This window comes from Dendrobates tinctorius, unplaced genomic scaffold (genome assembly GCF_039654945.1).
Source record: "Dendrobates tinctorius isolate UK_male_01 unplaced genomic scaffold, ASM3965494v1 ptg000063l, whole genome shotgun sequence".
NCBI classification, from domain to species: domain Eukaryota; kingdom Metazoa; phylum Chordata; class Amphibia; order Anura; family Dendrobatidae; genus Dendrobates; species Dendrobates tinctorius.
This window is the reverse complement of record NW_027361731.1, coordinates 31,690,802-31,708,025: the sequence shown is the minus strand read 5'-3', so window position 1 is coordinate 31,708,025 and position 17,224 is coordinate 31,690,802. Positions and strand designations below refer to the sequence as shown.

The window sequence follows — 17,224 nt, the reverse complement described above, 5'->3', positions numbered from 1 at the left end:
AAAGAAGAATGGTCTAAAATTCCAGCAGAGCATTGTACGAAACTCATTGATGGTTACCGGAAGCGGTTGGTCGCAGTTATTTTGGCTAAAGGTTGTGCAACCAAGTATTAGGCTGAGGGTGCCAATACTTTTGTCTGGCCCATTTTTGGAGTTTTGTGTGAAATGATCAATGTTTTGCTTTTTGCTTCATTCTCTTTTGTGTTTTTTCTTTTAAGACAAATTAAATGAAGACAATAATACCAAATAATTTGTGTTTGCAATCATTTTCAGGAAGAAACTGAGTATTATCTGACAGAATTGCAGGGGTGTCAATACTTTTGGCCACAAATGTAAGACGCAGGGGGCCCCTCCCAAGTCCTGGACGCAGGGGGCCACATCACAGGTCCTGGACGCAGGGGGTCCCATCACATGCCCTGGACACAAGGGCCCCATCACAGGTCCTGGACGCAGGGGGCCACATCACAGGTCCTGGACGCAGGGGGCCACATCACAGGTCCTGGATGCAGGGGGCCCCATTACAGGTCTTTGAGGCAGGGGGTCCCATCACATGCCCTGGAGACAGGGGCCCCATCACAGGTCCTGGACACAGGGGTCCACATCACACTTTGTGAATGCAGGGGGCCCCTTCACATGTCCTGGGCGCAGGGGGCCCCATCACATGCTGTGGATGCAGGTGGCCCCATCACATGCCCTGGACGCAGGGGGCCCCCTCACAGGTAATGTATGCAGGGGTCCCCATAACAGATCCTGTATACAGGGGGCCCCATACCATGCCAAGGACGCAGAAAGCCCATCAAGTGTTTGTGGTAGCATGGCATGACCTCGTCCCCTCTTGGCAGAGGCAGGAGCAGAATGGATGGCTCCTGTGATAGAGGGTGAGTGTTTATGCCCCATTGGTGACGTGTGCACCCCGTGTCGGCCATGTTTGTACACCCAACACACTGCAATGTTACTGTACAAGGCATATATAAAGGACATATTTGGTATCGCCGCGTGCGGAAAGGTCCGGAGTAATGCAATATAAGGGCTCATACCCACATGTTAAAAACAAAACTGTCCGATTTCTGGCTCGAAAAAATGGATGAGTGCCATGTGATTGTCATATGAGTGCCATGCGAGTGTAGCGATTTCCGTGAGATTTTTCCACGGAACATCTGTATGACATGTGTATGCAATCCGTATGGAATGTGATTTTAACATGAGCTTTTACATACAGCAGTTCTCTCTATGTAAAAACTCATGTTAAAGGGAATCTGTCACCCCTTTTTTCGAATATGAGCTGCCGGCAGCGCCATCAGGGGCTTATCTACAGCATTCGGTAATGCGTTCTGTAATGCTGTAGATAAGCCCCAATGTAAACTGAGAGAGAAGAAAAACACGTTATATTATACTCACCGAGGTGGGCGGTCCGGTCTGATGGGTGTTGTGGTCCGGCGCCTCCCTTCTTCATACCATGCCATCCTCTTCTTTCCTTCCTGTCGTGGCTCCGGCGCAGGCGCATTGCTCGGCCCTGTTGAGAGCAGAGCAGAATCCTGCAGGCGCAGGCGCCGGACCTCTCCGTTGCTCGTTTGCTGTTCACAAACGATCTCCATCCAACCTCACTGAGCTCGAGCTGTTTGCCAAGGAAGAATGGGCAAGAATTTCAGTCTCTCCATGTACAAAACTGATAGAGACATACCCCAAGAGACTGCAGCTATAATCGCAGCAAAATGTGGCGCAACAAAGTATTAAGTTACAGGGGCCGAATAATATTGCACGCCCCACTTTTCAGCTTTTGAATTTCCACAAAAATAAATAACCAATAACTTTCGTTCAACTTCACAATTGTGTCCCACTTGTAGATTCTTCACCAAAAATTTACATTTGGTATTTTTATGTTTGAAGCATGATATGTGGGAAAAGGCTGAAATGTTCCAGGGGGGTGAATACTTTTGCAAGGCACTGTATATATATACACCTAGTCTATGTGTATATATCCTTCTATTATAACATGTCAGTGTGATTTGACAGTAGCCGGACATGAATTGCCGGCTTTTCATAGGACACCAGTGCGTAATAATCGGACGGCGTACGCACGGTGTGAGTGCTGTGCGAGCTTTTTTCTCGCACCCACTGACTGGCATTGGCGAGTCTCGTCCGAGACACGCAGCATGCTGAGAGTCTTTATTTCGGCTGAGAAGAAAGTCACAAATGAGAGGTCACCTACTGAACAACATTGGTGCGAGTGCGGTGCGAGCTTCTCTGGGATTGCAGCCGTCAGTATGAGCCCTAACAAGCTTTATTGCATCGGTGAACGACACAGCCGAGCGCAGAGACCGAGTCCTCCCTCTCGTTCAGCCGCTTTACCTCAGGAAAATGGTAATAAGAAGAGACCAGAAGGTGGTATGGACCCCAAACCGGCCCCGATACCAGCGACAGCCAGTGCTGCGGGGGGAGAGGAGGGGCCCCTGAGGGCCACAGCCCGGAGCCGGCTAGGGGCCCCTGCGGGGTGTAACTGTGTGAGCTGCGGGCAAAAGGTCCAGCTGAGATTTATGGGACAGGGGCGTGGCTAGGGTGTCATGGTTACCGGGCTGTCAGTCCACCGGTGGGCGTGGCTTCAGGTTGCCGAGGCTGGGAGGGCAGTTGCGCAGTGCACACTGGGATAATTCACCCTCGCGCGGCCGCCATCTTGTCCGTGTGTGCCGCGCCGTCGGTTGCTCGCTGTGTGGCTCCGGGACACGTCGCAGCCATGTTGTCCGCCGCGCAGTTACTGGACGAGCTGATGGGCCGGGATCGGAACCTGGCGCCGGATGAGAAGCGAAGTAACGTCCGCTGGGATGACGACAGTGTGAGTGGTAGGCCGCGGGCGGGGGGAGGAGGGCGACACTGTGCGGCCGAGGAAGGGGCGCCTCACCTCCGGGAGCTGGCGGAGCAGGGGTTAATGGGGGACTGGGCGGGGAAGGAGGGGTTAATGGGGGGACTGAGCGTGGATGGAGTGGTTAATGGGGGGGACTGAGCGTGGATAGAGGGGTTAATGGGGCTCTGAACGGGATGGAGGGTTAATGGGGGGACTGAGCGTGGATGGAGGGGTTAATGGGGGGGACTGAGCGTGGATGGAGGGGTTAATGGGGGGGACTGAGCGTGGATAGAGGGGTTAATGGGGCTCTGAACGGGATGGAGGGGTTATTGGGGGTCTGAGCGGGGAAGGAGGGGTTAATGGGGGGACTGAGCGTGGATGGAGTGGTTAATGGGGGGGACTGAGCGTGGATAGAGGGGTTAATGGGGCTCTGAACGGGATGGAGGGGTTAATGGGGGGACTGAGCGTGGATGGAGGGGTTAATGGGGGGGACTGAGCGTGGATAGAGGGGTTAATGGGGCTCTGAACGGGATGGAGGGGTTAATGGGGGGACTGAGCGTGGATGGAGGGGTTAATGGGGGGACTGAGCGTGGATGGAGGGGTTATTGGGGGTCTGAGCGGGGATGGAGGGGTTATTGGGGGTCTGAGCGTGGATGGAGGGGTTAATTGGGGGTCTGAATGTGGATGGAGGGGTTAATGGGGGGACTGAGCGGGGATGGAGGGGTTAATGGGGGGACTGAGCGGGGATGGAGGGGTTAATGGGGGGACTGAGTGGGGATGGAGGGGTTAATGGGGGACTGAGTGGGGATGGAGGGGTTAATGGGGGGACTGAGTGGGGATGGAGGGGTTAATGGGGGGACTGAGTGGGGATGGAGGGGTTAATGGGGGGACTGAGTGGGGATGGAGGGGTTAATGGGGGGACTGAGTGGGGATGGAGGGGTTAATGGGGGGACTGAGTGGGGATGGAGGGGTTAATGGGGGGACTGAGTGGGGATGGAGGGGTTAATGGGGGGACTGAGTGGGGATGGAGGGGTTAATGGGGGGACTGAGTGGGGATGGAGGGGTTAATGGGGGGACTGAGTGGGGATGGAGGGGTTAATGGGGGGACTGAGTGGGGATGGAGGGGTTAATGGGGGGACTGAGTGGGGATGGAGGGGTTAATGGGGGGACTGAGTGGGGATGGAGGGGTTAATGGGGGGACTGAGTGGGGATGGAGGGGTTAATGGGGGGACTGAGTGGGGATGGAGGGGTTAATGGGGGGACTGAGTGGGGATGGAGGGGTTAATGGGGGATGGAGGGGTTAATGGGGGGACTGAGTGGGGATGGAGGGGTTAATGGGGGGATGGAGGGGTTAATGGGGGGACTGAGCGGTTAATGGGGGGACTGAGCGGGGATGGAGGGGATAATGGAGGGTCTGAGCGGGGATGGAGGGGTTAATGGGTATCTCAACGGAGATGGAGGGGTTAATGGGGGATATCAGCGGAGATGGAGGGGTTAATGGGATACTGAGCAGTGATGGAGGGGTTAATGGGGGATATCAGCGGCGATGGAGGGGTTAATGGGGGTTCTGAACGGGGATGGAGGGGTTAACCGGGGGACTAAGCGGGGATGAGGGGGTCAGAATGGCTGTGGAGGGGTTAATGGGAGTGTGTGGTGCTGACACCTTTCAGGTTTATAGCCATTTTCTGCGTAGAACTACAAGGTCCAACACAACTTTCTTCAAATATCCCCTCAGGTTAGAAAAGTTGGGTAATAGAAAATATAGTAAAAGAACAAAAATCCTCGGCCCGTGCTCCCCTCACCGCCAGCCCCGTGATTGGCTGCAGCAGCCATGTCCATCACACCTGTAGGTAATCTGTGGCCTTTACTGAGACTGCGGTCACTATTCTACTAGCAGGAACTGGAACCTGTCAGCAAGCTGCTATAGTGGAGAGATAGAACTGCCCCCACATCAGGTAACAAGACGACCCCTGGGGAACACTATGTGCAGACACTACACACTGCATGCTGGGAGATCGCAGCTCTGGGGTATAATACAGGATGTAACTCAGGATCAGTAATGTATATACACAGTGACTGCACCAGCAGAATAGTGAGTGCAGCTCTGGAGTATAATACAGGATGTAACCCAGGATCAGTAATGTATGTACACAGTGACTGCACCAGCAGAATAGTGAGTGCAGCTCTGGGGTATAATACAGGATGTAACTCAGGATCAGTAATGTAATGTATGTACACAGTGACTGCACCAGCAGAATAGTGAGTGCAGCTCTGGGTATAATACAGGATGTAACTCAGGATCAGTAATGTAATGTATGTACACAGTGACTGCACCAGCAGAATAGTGAGTGCAGATCTGGAGTATAATACAGGATGTAACTCAGGATCAGTAAAGTAATGTATGTACACAGTGACTGCACCAGCAGAATAGTGAGTGCAGATCTGGAGTATAATACAGGATGTTACTCAGGATCAGTAATGTATGTACACAGTGACTGCACCAGAAGAATAGTGATTGCAGCTCTGGGGTATAATACAGGATGTAACTCAGGATCAGTAATGTATGTACACAGTGACTGCACCAGCAGAATAGTGAGTGCAGCTCTGGAGTATAATACAGGATGTAACTCAGGATCAGTAATGTATATACACAGTGACTGCACCAGCAGAATAGTGAGTGCAGCTCTGGGGTATAATACAGGATGCAACTCAGGATCAGTAATGTATGTACACAGTGACTGCACCAGCAGAATAGTGAGTGCAGCTCTGGAGTATAATACAGGATGTAACTCGGGATCAGTAATGTGTGTACACAGTGACTGCACCAGCAGAATAGTGAGTGCAGCTCTGGGGTATAATACAGGAGGTAACTCAGGATCAGTAATGTATGTACACAGTGACTGCACCAGCAGAATAGTGAGTGCAGCTCTGGAGTATAATACAGGATGTAACTCAGGATCAGTAATGTATGTACACAGTGACTGCTCCAGCGGAATAGTGAGTGCAGCTCTGGGGTATAATACAGGATGTAACTCAGGATTGGTAATGTAATGTATGTACACAGTGACTGCACCAGCAGAATAGTGAGTGCAGCTCTGGAGTATAATACAGGATGTAACTCAGGATCAGTAATGTAATGTATGTACACAGTGACTGCACCAGCAGAATAGTGAGTGCAGCTCTGGAGTATAATACAGGAGGTAACTCAGGATCAGTAATGTATGTACACAGTGACTGCACCAGCAGAATAGTGAGTGCAGCTCTGGGGTATAATACAGGATATAACTCAGGATCAGTAATGTATGTACACAGTGACTGCACCAGCAGAATAGTGAGTGCAGCTCTGGAGTATAATACAGGATGTAACTCAGGATCAGTAATGTATGTACACAGTGACTGCACCAGCAGAATAGTGAGTGCAGCTCTGGAGTATAATACAGTATGTAACTCTGGATCAGTAATGTAATGTATGTACACAGTGACTGTACCAGCAGAATAGTGAGTGCAGCTCTGGAGTATAATACAGGAGGTAACTCAGCATCAGTAATGTATGTACACAGTGACTGCACCAGCAGAATAGTGAGTGCAGCTCTGGAGTATAATACAGGAGGTAACTCAGGATCAGTAATGTGTGTACACAGTGACTGCACGCAGCTCTGGAGGATAATGCAGTCTGTGTATACCGGTGTGCAGTATATGCGCAGTGGAGGATGTCCCTGAGCAGAGAATGTTGTTTCTGGAGGGGCTGGCAGTTGGGGGTCTTTATATAGAGGCAGATAATGTGGGAGTTCTGTGACGTTCCTCTGTGTACAGGTGTGGCGGTGAGGTCACACTTGGGCCCTCTTGCAATGTATAGTGAATGAAGCTGGTCACACAGGTCACGTGGTCCGGCCTGCATCAGGCGAGTACCCAGCGGGGCAGACTCCTCTTCTGGATTATCTGATTGGACATACTATAATCATCCGCCTTATCTCTACTGTCCCCCGTGTCGGGTGGGTGTGTGGGGTCCCCCATACACATTGGGTGGTCGTCAGGTTCTTTCCACTTCTAGTCCTACAAGGCTTTCCTCCAGCTTCTCCCCGTCTTCAGGGTCTCTTCTTGCTGTCAGTGAATGGTAACCTTCTCCTCTGCGGAGGACCTGGCTCCGTTGGTGATTTGGTGGTGTGACACACCCCCCCCCATCAGCAGCACAAGCCCTCCTCTTTGTCAGTTTTCTTGTGTGTCCCCGGTTGGGTGTCTCTCTGGCAAGGATTGTCCACACTAGTTACTTGCAGCTGTCTCGTCACTCTGTTCAGGAGGCGGCTGGCCGGTGCTGCGGAGCGCAGTGCCATCACCATTTTCTCTGAAGTCCACTTCCCGGGTCTAATAAGTCAGGAGTCCAGCTGTGGTCGTCCCCTAGGGGTGTCACTACAACTCCCAGCATTGCCCTGGCAGGTGCGCTTGGTGTCCAGTCCTGCAGATCCTCAGCGATGGTGCCAGCTCCCCTGCTGCCCTCTGACATTTGCTGCCTGGCGGAGGGACGGGGAGCTGCGTAATCCGAGATATTTATAGGGATCGGGCAGAGAGGAGGGCGGGGGTGTCTGCCGAATCTACTACTTCTATTATGTGATAAATGGAACTAAGGGCGACATCGTCAGACATTCATTGAACCCTCCAGGTTATGGGGTGACGGTAACATCCCTTTATTCCTCCTCACTAATGATCATTTATTCTGACCCCTTCAGGTTTGTAAACACTTTCTGTGTGAATTCTGTCCAGCCGAGCTGTTCACAAACACCAGGTCGGATTTGGGTAAGTAACGGGTGTAATGCTGGTTATAAGAGTGCCTCCTTTACTTGTGACTAGCAGACCTCTGAAATGGGCAATAATTCAAGTACTGTACAGTTTAGCAACACGTAGACCACATTGCTGCTATCACTGTTATCAAGTTCCCTCACTTGAAAGACACAGACCTTACTCACATCCAGCCTATGTTACTGGAAGAGACACACAGGCCTCACATCCAGCCTATATTACTGGGAGAGACACGCAGACCTCACTCACATCCAGCCTATATTACTGGGAGAGACACACAGGCCTCACATTCAGCCTATATTACTGGGAGAGACACACAGGCCTCACATCCAGCCTATATTACTGGGAGGCGTGCACAGGCCTCACATCCAGCCTATCTTACTGGGAGAGACATGCAGACCTCGCTCACATCCAGCCTATATTACTGGGAGAGACATGCAGACCTCGCTCACATCCAGCCTATATTACTGGGAGAGACATGCAGACCTTGCTCACATCCAGCCTATATTACTGGGAGAGACATGCAGACCTTGCTCACATCCAGCCTATATTACTGGGAGAGTCACACAGACCTCACATCCAGCCTATATTACTGGGAGAGACACACAGACCTCACATCCAGCCTATATTACTGGGAGAGACACACAGGCCTCACATCCAGCCTATATTACTGGGAGAGACACACAGTCCTCACATCCTGCCTATATTACTGGGAGAGACACAGACCTCACTCACATCCAGCCTTTATTACTGGGAGTGACTCGCAGACCTCATATCCATCATATATTAGTGGGAGGGACACACAGACCTCCTATCCAGCCTATATTAGTGGGAGGGACACACAGACCTCCTACCCAGCCTATATTACTGGGAGGGGCACACAGGCCTCACATCCAGCCTATATTACTGGGAGGGGCACACAGGTCTCACATCCAGCCTATATTACTGAGAGAGAGACACAGAGCTCACATCCAGCCTTTATTACTGGGAGAGAAGACCACACATCCAGCCTTTATTACTGGGAGAGAAGACCTCACATCCAGCCTTTATTACTGGGAGAGAAGACCTCACATCCAGCCTTTATTACTGGGAGAGAAGACCTCACATCCAGCCTTTATTACTGGGAGAGAAGACCTCACATCCAGCCTTTATTACTGGGAGAGAAGACCTCACATCCAGCCTTTATTACTGGGAGGCTATATTACTGGGAGGGACACACAGAGCTCACATCCAGCCTATATTACTGGGAGGGACACACAGAGCTCACATCCAGCCTATATTACTGGGAGGGACACACAGAGCTCACTTCCAGCCTATATTACTGGGAGGGACACACAGAGCTCACATCCAGCCTATATTACTGGGAGGGACACAGAGCTCACATCCAGCCTATATTACTGGGAGGGACACACAGAGCTCACATCCAGCCTATATTACTGGGAGGGACACACAGAGCTCACATCCAGCCTATATTACTGGGAGGGACACACAGAGCTCACATCCAGCCTATATTACTGGGAGGGACAGACAGAGCTCACATCCAGCCTATATTACTGGGAGGGACAGACAGAGCTCACATCCAGCCTATATTACTGGGAGGGACAGACAGAGCTCACATCCAGCCTATATTACTGGGAGGGACAGACAGAGCTCACATCCAGCCTATATTACTGGGAGGGACAGACAGAGCTCACATCCAGCCTATATTACTGGGAGGGACAGACAGAGCTCACATCCAGCCTATATTACTGGGAGGGACAGACAGAGCTCACATCCAGCCTATATTACTGGGAGGGACAGACAGAGCTCACATCCAGCCTATATTACTGGGAGGGACACACAGAGCTCACATCCAGCCTATATTACTGGGAGGGACAGACAGAGCTCACATCCAGCCTATATTACTGGGAGGGACAGACAGAGCTCACATCCAGCCTATATTACTGGGAGGGACAGACAGAGCTCACATCCAGCCTATATTACTGGGAGGGACAGACAGAGCTCACATCCAGCCTATATTACTGGGAGGGACAGACAGAGCTCACATCCAGCCTATATTACTGGGAGGGACAGACAGAGCTCACATCCAGCCTATATTACTGGGAGGGACAGACAGAGCTCACATCCAGCCTATATTACTGGGAGGGACAGACAGAGCTCACATCCAGCCTATATTACTGGGAGGGACAGACAGAGCTCACATCCAGCCTATATTACTGGGAGGGACAGACAGAGCTCACATCCAGCCTATATTACTGGGAGGGACAGACAGAGCTCACATCCAGCCTATATTACTGGGAGGGACAGACAGAGCTCACATCCAGCCTATATTACTGGGAGGGACAGACAGAGCTCACATCCAGCCTATATTACTGGGAGGGACAGACAGAGCTCACATCCAGCCTATATTACTGGGAGGGACAGACAGAGCTCACATCCAGCCTATATTACTGGGAGGGACAGACAGAGCTCACATCCAGCCTATATTACTGGGAGGGACACACAGAGCTCACATCCAGCCTATATTACTGGGAGGGACACACAGAGCTCACATCCAGCCTATATTACTGGGAGGGACAGACAGAGCTCACATCCAGCCTATATTACTGGGAGGGACAGACAGAGCTCACATCCAGCCTATATTACTGGGAGGGACAGACAGAGCTCACATCCAGCCTATATTACTGGGAGGGACAGACAGAGCTCACATCCAGCCTATATTACTGGGAGGGACAGACAGAGCTCACATCCAGCCTATATTACTGGGAGGGACAGACAGAGCTCACATCCAGCCTATATTACTGGGAGGGACAGACAGAGCTCACATCCAGCCTATATTACTGGGAGGGACAGACAGAGCTCACATCCAGCCTATATTACTGGGAGGGACAGACAGAGCTCACATCCAGCCTATATTACTGGGAGGGACAGACAGAGCTCACATCCAGCCTATATTACTGGGAGGGACACACAGAGCTCACATCCAGCCTATATTACTGGGAGGGACACACAGAGCTCACATCCAGCCTATATTACTGGGAGAGAGACACACACCTCACTCACATCCTGCCTATATTACCGGGACAGACACACAGTCCTCACATCCAGCCTATCTTACTGGGAGAGACACAGACCTCACTCACATCCCAGCCTATATTACCGGGAGGGACACACGGAGCTCACATCCAGCCTATATTACTGGGAGGGACACACGGAGCTCACATCCAGCCTATATTACTGGGAGGGACACACGGAGCTCACATCCAGCCTATGTTACTGGGAGGGACACACGGAGCTCACATCCAGCCTATGTTACTGGGAGGGACACACGAAGCTCACATCCAGCCTATGTTACTGGGAGGGACACACGGAGCTCACATCCAGCCTATGTTACTGGGAGGGACACACGGAGCTCACATCCAGCCTATGTTACTGGGAGGGACACACGGAGCTCACATCCAGCCTATGTTACTGGGAGGGACACACGGAGCTCACATCCAGCCTATGTTACTGGGAGGGACACACGGAGCTCACATCCAGCCTATGTTACTGGGAGGGACACACGGAGCTCACATCCAGCCTATGTTACTGGGAGGGACACACGGAGCTCACATCCAGCCTATGTTACTGGGAGGGACACACGGAGCTCACATCCAGCCTATGTTACTGGGAGGGACACACGGAGCTCACATCCAGCCTATGTTACTGGGAGGGACACACGGAGCTCACATCCAGCCTATGTTACTGGGAGAGACGCTCCATCAAGGGAAAAGTATGACATTTTGATCAGGTTGCTGCATTTTGTGGTCTGATAATGAGTACAGATTGCAGACTGAAACCTTGCTTTTGACTCTCCATGTTTCTCAGGTCCTTGTGAGAAGATCCATGATGAGAACCTGCGTAAACAGTGAGTGTCACAGTCCATGGCGTTACATTTGTGCCTTCCGCCCATCTCTGCTGACCTCTCACCTGCTGCTTGTTTTATATCCTAGATACGAAAAGAGCACGCGCTTCCTGAAGGTCGGCTATGAGCGGGAGTTCCTGCGGTACTTGCAAAGCTTGCTGGCCGAGGTGGAGCGCCGGATCCGCAGGGGTCACGCACGGCTGGCTCTGTCCCAGAGTCAGCAGGCATCTGGGGTGAGTATGTGCAGACGCACTGGATGTAGTCCCAGCTCCCGGGGTCTGTAGGATCGTGTACTATTCCTCCTGCTTATGGGGGCACCCATGAAACGCCAGAGCTGGGCCCCGAATCATAGCACAATGTGGCCCACGGTCCCCGTGTGGTGTCCTAGCCATTGGGGAATCACTGTAGAGAAAGTCAATGGCCGGGGAGGACGATCCTGAGTAATTACTGCTCCCTCCATAGGTGTTGGGGGGTCTCCAGTGTCTGCCCCTCTGTGTAACCCTTTCCTTACCCTTTATTTCTTTCTTCCACAGTCTGCTGGGCCGGCGGGGAAGAATGAGGAGAAAATCCAAGTATTGACAGATAAAATTGAAGCCTTGCTGCTGCAGGTAAGGAGCCCTGACGCTGCGCACGGCGGCCTCATAATTACGGCACCTTCTGGTGTGTCTCGGCTTGCGGTCATTGGCTGAAGGCAGAGATCAATCACTGGGGTGACGTAGTGTTGGTTTTCTCTGTGTAAAGGTCATGTGTTCATATGCAATTACATTTTGCATGCACATTAATTTACTTTTTCTGCTCAGACCCAGTTTCTCATTTGGCACAGACCTGCCACGGCCCAGCCCTATTGTGGCTCATGTGTCCTGTGCAGGCGCATTGCCACTGACGCCATTAGCCTGCCGAGGCTGTAGTGATCGATTCCGGAAATACTGTTCAGTAATTTTGATCCGTGCTCGGATGGCTTACTGGGTCAGATGGCGCTGCACCCAGGGTCAGCAATGAATCCTCAGGCCTCACAAAATCTAGATAGAAGGTAGCCCTTCTCATTTTTACATCCGGCATGGAGAGGCGCTGCTGGGATTGGCCACAGTGTGACATCTGGAAGGTCTCCTGCACATGACCTGATGTAATAGGGCACGTACACGACACCTGCCGGGTGTAGTACATTTGCACTGCCAGTGGGTCTGACCGTGCGTCCCGCCGTCAGTATCCCCTCTCTGCGGCTGCTGCAGTCAGTCCTCCTTACTCCACATCAGCCTTGTATTCACCAGTGACGTTTTCTTTGCAGATAGAGGAGCTCGGCTCTGAAGGAAAAGTAGAGGAAGCGCAGGGGATGATGAAACTCGTCGAACAGTTGAAGGACGAGCGGGAGATTCTGAAGTCTACGACATCAGTGAGTGAGGGGCTTATGGGGAACCTGATGGGGGCTTCTCTCCTGCTGTCCTAACTTAGTGTGATTGAGGCAACAGGAGAGGAAAAGGGCCGCAGCGCCATTGCGGAGAGCAGACTGGTCTCCAGGGATCAGTGCTCGCTTTTCCTCTCCTCCGGTGTCATACATGAAGCAGTAACCATGGCTTCCTCTCCTAGTGTGGGCAGCCATGACGTAGGCCTGTGGTTAGGTGCCCCTGGTGTCTGGTTTGGAGGAACATCCCAGCTGCAGCGATTCCCTCGCCTATCGGGTCACCACGAAGCCTCTTAACCCTGCGTGAATATAGTTCTGCCATTTCACTTTTTTGCTTTCTTCCCGCAGACTATCGAAAGTTTTGCTGCCCAGGAGAAGCAGATGGAGGTGTGTGAGGTCTGCGGTGCCTTCCTGATTGTTGGAGATGCTCAGTCCCGAGTGGACGACCATCTTATGGGCAAGCAACACATGGGCTACGCCAAAATAAAGAGCACGGTGGAGGAGTTAAAGGTGACAGAACACTGAATACGGGGTCAGGAAGGGGGGAACGTGAGCAGTCATTCCCCTGTGCTGCCAGCAGAGGGCGGTGGAGTCTGGCGGCTCATACCTCTGCTGTCACATAGGGGAGGGTTAGAAATGCGATGTATTACATGCCTGTGTGCGGAGATGCCTAAAGCCACGAGCTCTGACATCTGGGACCGTCTTCACCCGATGGTGATACTGAAGGGGCTGCCCCCATATAAACAGTCACTGTACGGTGGCGCCCCCATCATTGCTGGCAGCTCCAATAATGGGGTCAAATGCAGAGAGATGGTGATTGGGGTGCAGGAATGAGTGGTGGTCCTGGAGTTCGGACCCACAAGGTCATGTGAGCCAGCTTTGTAGTCGATGCTTTGAGTAACAAGTTTAATTTTTATTTTTTTTTTTTGGTAAAGGAAAAACTTAGGAAAAAGACAGATGAGCCTGAGCGGGATGATAAGTTAAAAAAGGACAAAGAAGAAAAAGAAAAGGAACGTGAGAAAGAAGAGAAGGAGAAGAAACGGCGCCGAGAGGAAGAAGAGCGAGACAAAGACAGAAACAGAGAGCGGGACAAACGCAAAAGAAGCCGTTCCCACAGCCGCAACTCCAGCAGAGCGTCCGAAAGGAGGAGCAGCCGGTCCCGTGACCACAAGAGGTCGCGGAGCAGAGACCGGAGGAGAAGCAGGTATGTTTCACCTCGGCGCCATCCATTAACCTGTTATCTGCTGCCCTCCATTTCTGATCGCTCCCCGTGTCCTTTCAGAAGCCGGGAACGCCGGCGCAGCCGAAGCCACAACAGAACGGACCGGAAGCATCGGTCCCGCAGCAGAGACAACCGGCGATCCAAAAGCAGAGAACGCAAATCTTACAAACACAGGAGCCGAAGCCGGGACAGAGAGCGGAGGTCAAAGGAAAGAGGTTTGTCCTGGGAACATGTGGCACTCTCTGGCTAGGCTCCAGTTCACACCGCACGTTTATCGTGACTCGTTACGTTTGGGGGACTCTTCTGAAGATGCCATTTCACGTCCCTTATAAATTTTACCACTTTCCTATCCCCAGAAAAAAGAAGCTCTGATGACAAAAAAAGCAGCAAGTCGAGCAGTCGGGACAGCCAGAGCGACTCCCGCAAATCCGACTCTAACGAACAGACCTCAGTGAATGGGGCCAACGAGGGCGTAAAATCTGAAGGTGACACTCAGTCCAATTAAAACTGATCTGATTTGTCCTCTGGTCGGTCAGAGGTAAGTGATCAGCGCCTCTCCGTCCATAGCTCTTATGTTGTGCTAGAATGTAACGGTGCAGCGTAAGTATGCACAGATGAAGAGCGTCTCCGAGATGCCTGCTGGCCACCACGGGGGGAAGCTCAGTAGCCCTGCAGAATCTGTGGAGGTATACCATCATTTTCTGTATTTGTAGTGCCCCCGTCCCCCCTTCTGTCACCGCCACGCGCCCTCTTCAGACATTTGCGCCACTCGTGCCGAGATGTTGTCTTGATGCTTGTCATAAATACCGAATGCAGCAAATGTGAACGTAGTCGTAGATTTTATCGAAGAGGCGCAACTTTTTATACAAAAAATGGCTGGAGTTTAAAAAAAAAAAATGAATAATAAAACAAATCTCTGGATGTTTTTGTGAAAGCTGTTTGGAGTGGTTTGCCATGCACAACTAATGCGGTCTGTTCTGTAACTCGAGAGCATTGGATTGATGGAAGTGTAGGGTTTATGAATAAATTCACCTCTCTGCCATACCTCACTCAGCGTTGGTGTTGTAAGCGGGGCCCCTGAAAATTAAAAATCAAGGATTCAGTCATACTAATCAGGTACTCTCGACAGGTACTCCTTTCTCTACCAAAATCCATGTTTGATTGCTGTCACATACTAGCATAAGCTTTGATGTTTATAGATTTTGTTTGTTTTTTTTTTTTTACTTGTGTCTACCAAGCAAAGCTGCAATGTTTTTTTTTTTTTTTTATATATCTTGCATTATTTTTTAATGCCATTTTTTTAACAGTTTGGTAATTTTGTGTCTAGGGATGCAGTGATGTCATTAATGCAAAATTCTGTAAAAGATATTAAATGCAAAAATCTGTGCTCGCTCTAAACGGGCCATGTTACATTCAAGCTTTTACCGAGGTATGTCTTTTTAACGTTTTTGGCTTTTTTCTTCCTACCAAGTAGGAGAAGATTGTATCTTGTGGTCCAGCGGCATTCATTGTAGCACAGTACATTACTTTTTTGGGGGGCTCTTGACGGAAAAAATTGGAGGTTTAAAAGCCGTCCATTATTGGAAACGCACTCCCTTTTTTCTGTTCTAGATGCCTTTTTTTTTTTTTTTTTTTTTTTGCATGAAAGTGTTAGATTTTGGGGGACAGCGATAGACCCAGATAATCGGTTTGCATTTATCGATAGAATCTTTATCAGCTATTAATTTATTCTTTTTCTCTTTTTATTTCTTTGCGCATTTTACAAACTAGGACGACAAGTTGAAGAGACCGCCATCCTCGCCACCTCCCCACCCCAAGATGTCTTAATTGAAGATCTACTTTATAAGAGGTGACAGAAACCTGTATTGAGAATTAAAAAATAAAAATAAACCCCACCACCCTCCCCCCTACACCCACACACAAATTAATTCTCTCTAGTTTTATCCACGAGTACGTTTTGCCATGTCCGTCCTGGAGGTGTCGGGACACGCTGTAAAAAAAAAAATATATATTTATGACCAGTGCGGGCACTTACTAAAACCCGCCTCGCATACTGGTTTAAAAATAAAAAAAAAAATAATTTTTTTTTTGGACTCTGGGTGGGGGGGAGAAATAAAACCAGAATAAAGTCAACATGTTTGTGAACTTTTTATTTTTTATTTTTTTTTTATTTTTACGAGTAGTGGTAGACTATCCAATAAAAAGCATCCTCTGAATCCTCGTGTAAATGTTCGCTGTTGTTACTTGGCTTGATATTTCTTGCTTTTTCAAATAAACTTGTTACTGTTTGTTTCAGCGTCTCTTGTTTTTCCCCTTTTTTTTTTTTGCAGTTTTAGGATGCGCCACCACTTTGTGATCGGTCATTTGTGGATCTGCATCGATCCTGAGAATCATACGACGACGCTGCGTTAGCTGCACATTAATTCTCAGGATCGACGGGAGATCCCACCGATCATAAAGTGATCACATATGGACCACCAGCGCTGCAGCGGAGGCTGCACAGCCAAAGAGTAGAATAGGTGGTGTAAATTTCTGTCGCTTCGTTGACTACACTGGAAACCATGGGTGTATAAGATTTGGATAGGTCGTGTTTTTTTTTTCTATTGTATATTACATAGTCATATTTATTTATACAGTGGTTTGCACAAGTAATCACCCCCTTAGCATTGTTCATGATTTGCAAACTCGGGTTTGCATCAATTCTTCTACAGAATATGCCGATAACTTAAAATATTTGGTTTTCTTTTTATTGTGGAGCAAACAACAAAACAACTATTCACCCCCCCCCCCCAGAAGTCATTACTTTATAGAGCCTCCTTTTGCAGCCATTACATCAGCAAGTTACTTTGGATAAGTCTATGAACTTTCCACATCTGTCCACTGGGATTTTTGCCCATTCCTCAAGGCAAAATTACTCCAGTTCCTTCATGTTTGGTTTTCCTCTCGTGAACAGCATCAATCTTCAAACAACGATAATGAACTTGGCACTCAATATTTGTTGACAATAAATTCAACTGCCTTGAATGGTCTCTTACCACAACACAATCTGGAATGTAATATGGAACCGAT

At 50.0% G+C, this 17,224-nt stretch overlaps 1 protein-coding gene across 3 annotated transcripts; it reads left to right on the top strand.

Annotated features, from left to right (window-relative positions):
• Positions 1 to 2,624: 2,624 nt before the first annotated feature.
• On the top strand, positions 2,625 to 16,447 carry LUC7L3 (LUC7 like 3 pre-mRNA splicing factor). 3 transcript variants are annotated; one of them, XM_073579821.1, is made up of 11 exons: positions 2,625 to 2,827; positions 7,561 to 7,627; positions 11,498 to 11,537; positions 11,623 to 11,767; positions 12,068 to 12,142; positions 12,820 to 12,924; positions 13,282 to 13,443; positions 13,869 to 14,137; positions 14,216 to 14,370; positions 14,512 to 14,640; positions 15,926 to 16,447. In XM_073579821.1, the coding sequence occupies exons 1-11, from the start codon at positions 2,729 to 2,731 to the stop codon at positions 16,006 to 16,008; spliced, it is 1,329 nt and encodes a 442-aa protein (XP_073435922.1). In that variant the 5' UTR covers positions 2,625 to 2,728; the 3' UTR covers positions 16,009 to 16,447. The 3 variants fall into 3 exon arrangements, with proteins under 3 accessions (XP_073435922.1, XP_073435921.1, XP_073435920.1); XM_073579820.1 differs by having other exon boundaries at positions 2,626 to 2,827; positions 14,219 to 14,370; positions 14,512 to 14,693; XM_073579819.1 differs by having other exon boundaries at positions 2,628 to 2,827; positions 14,512 to 14,693.
• Positions 16,448 to 17,224: the final 777 nt, after the last annotated feature.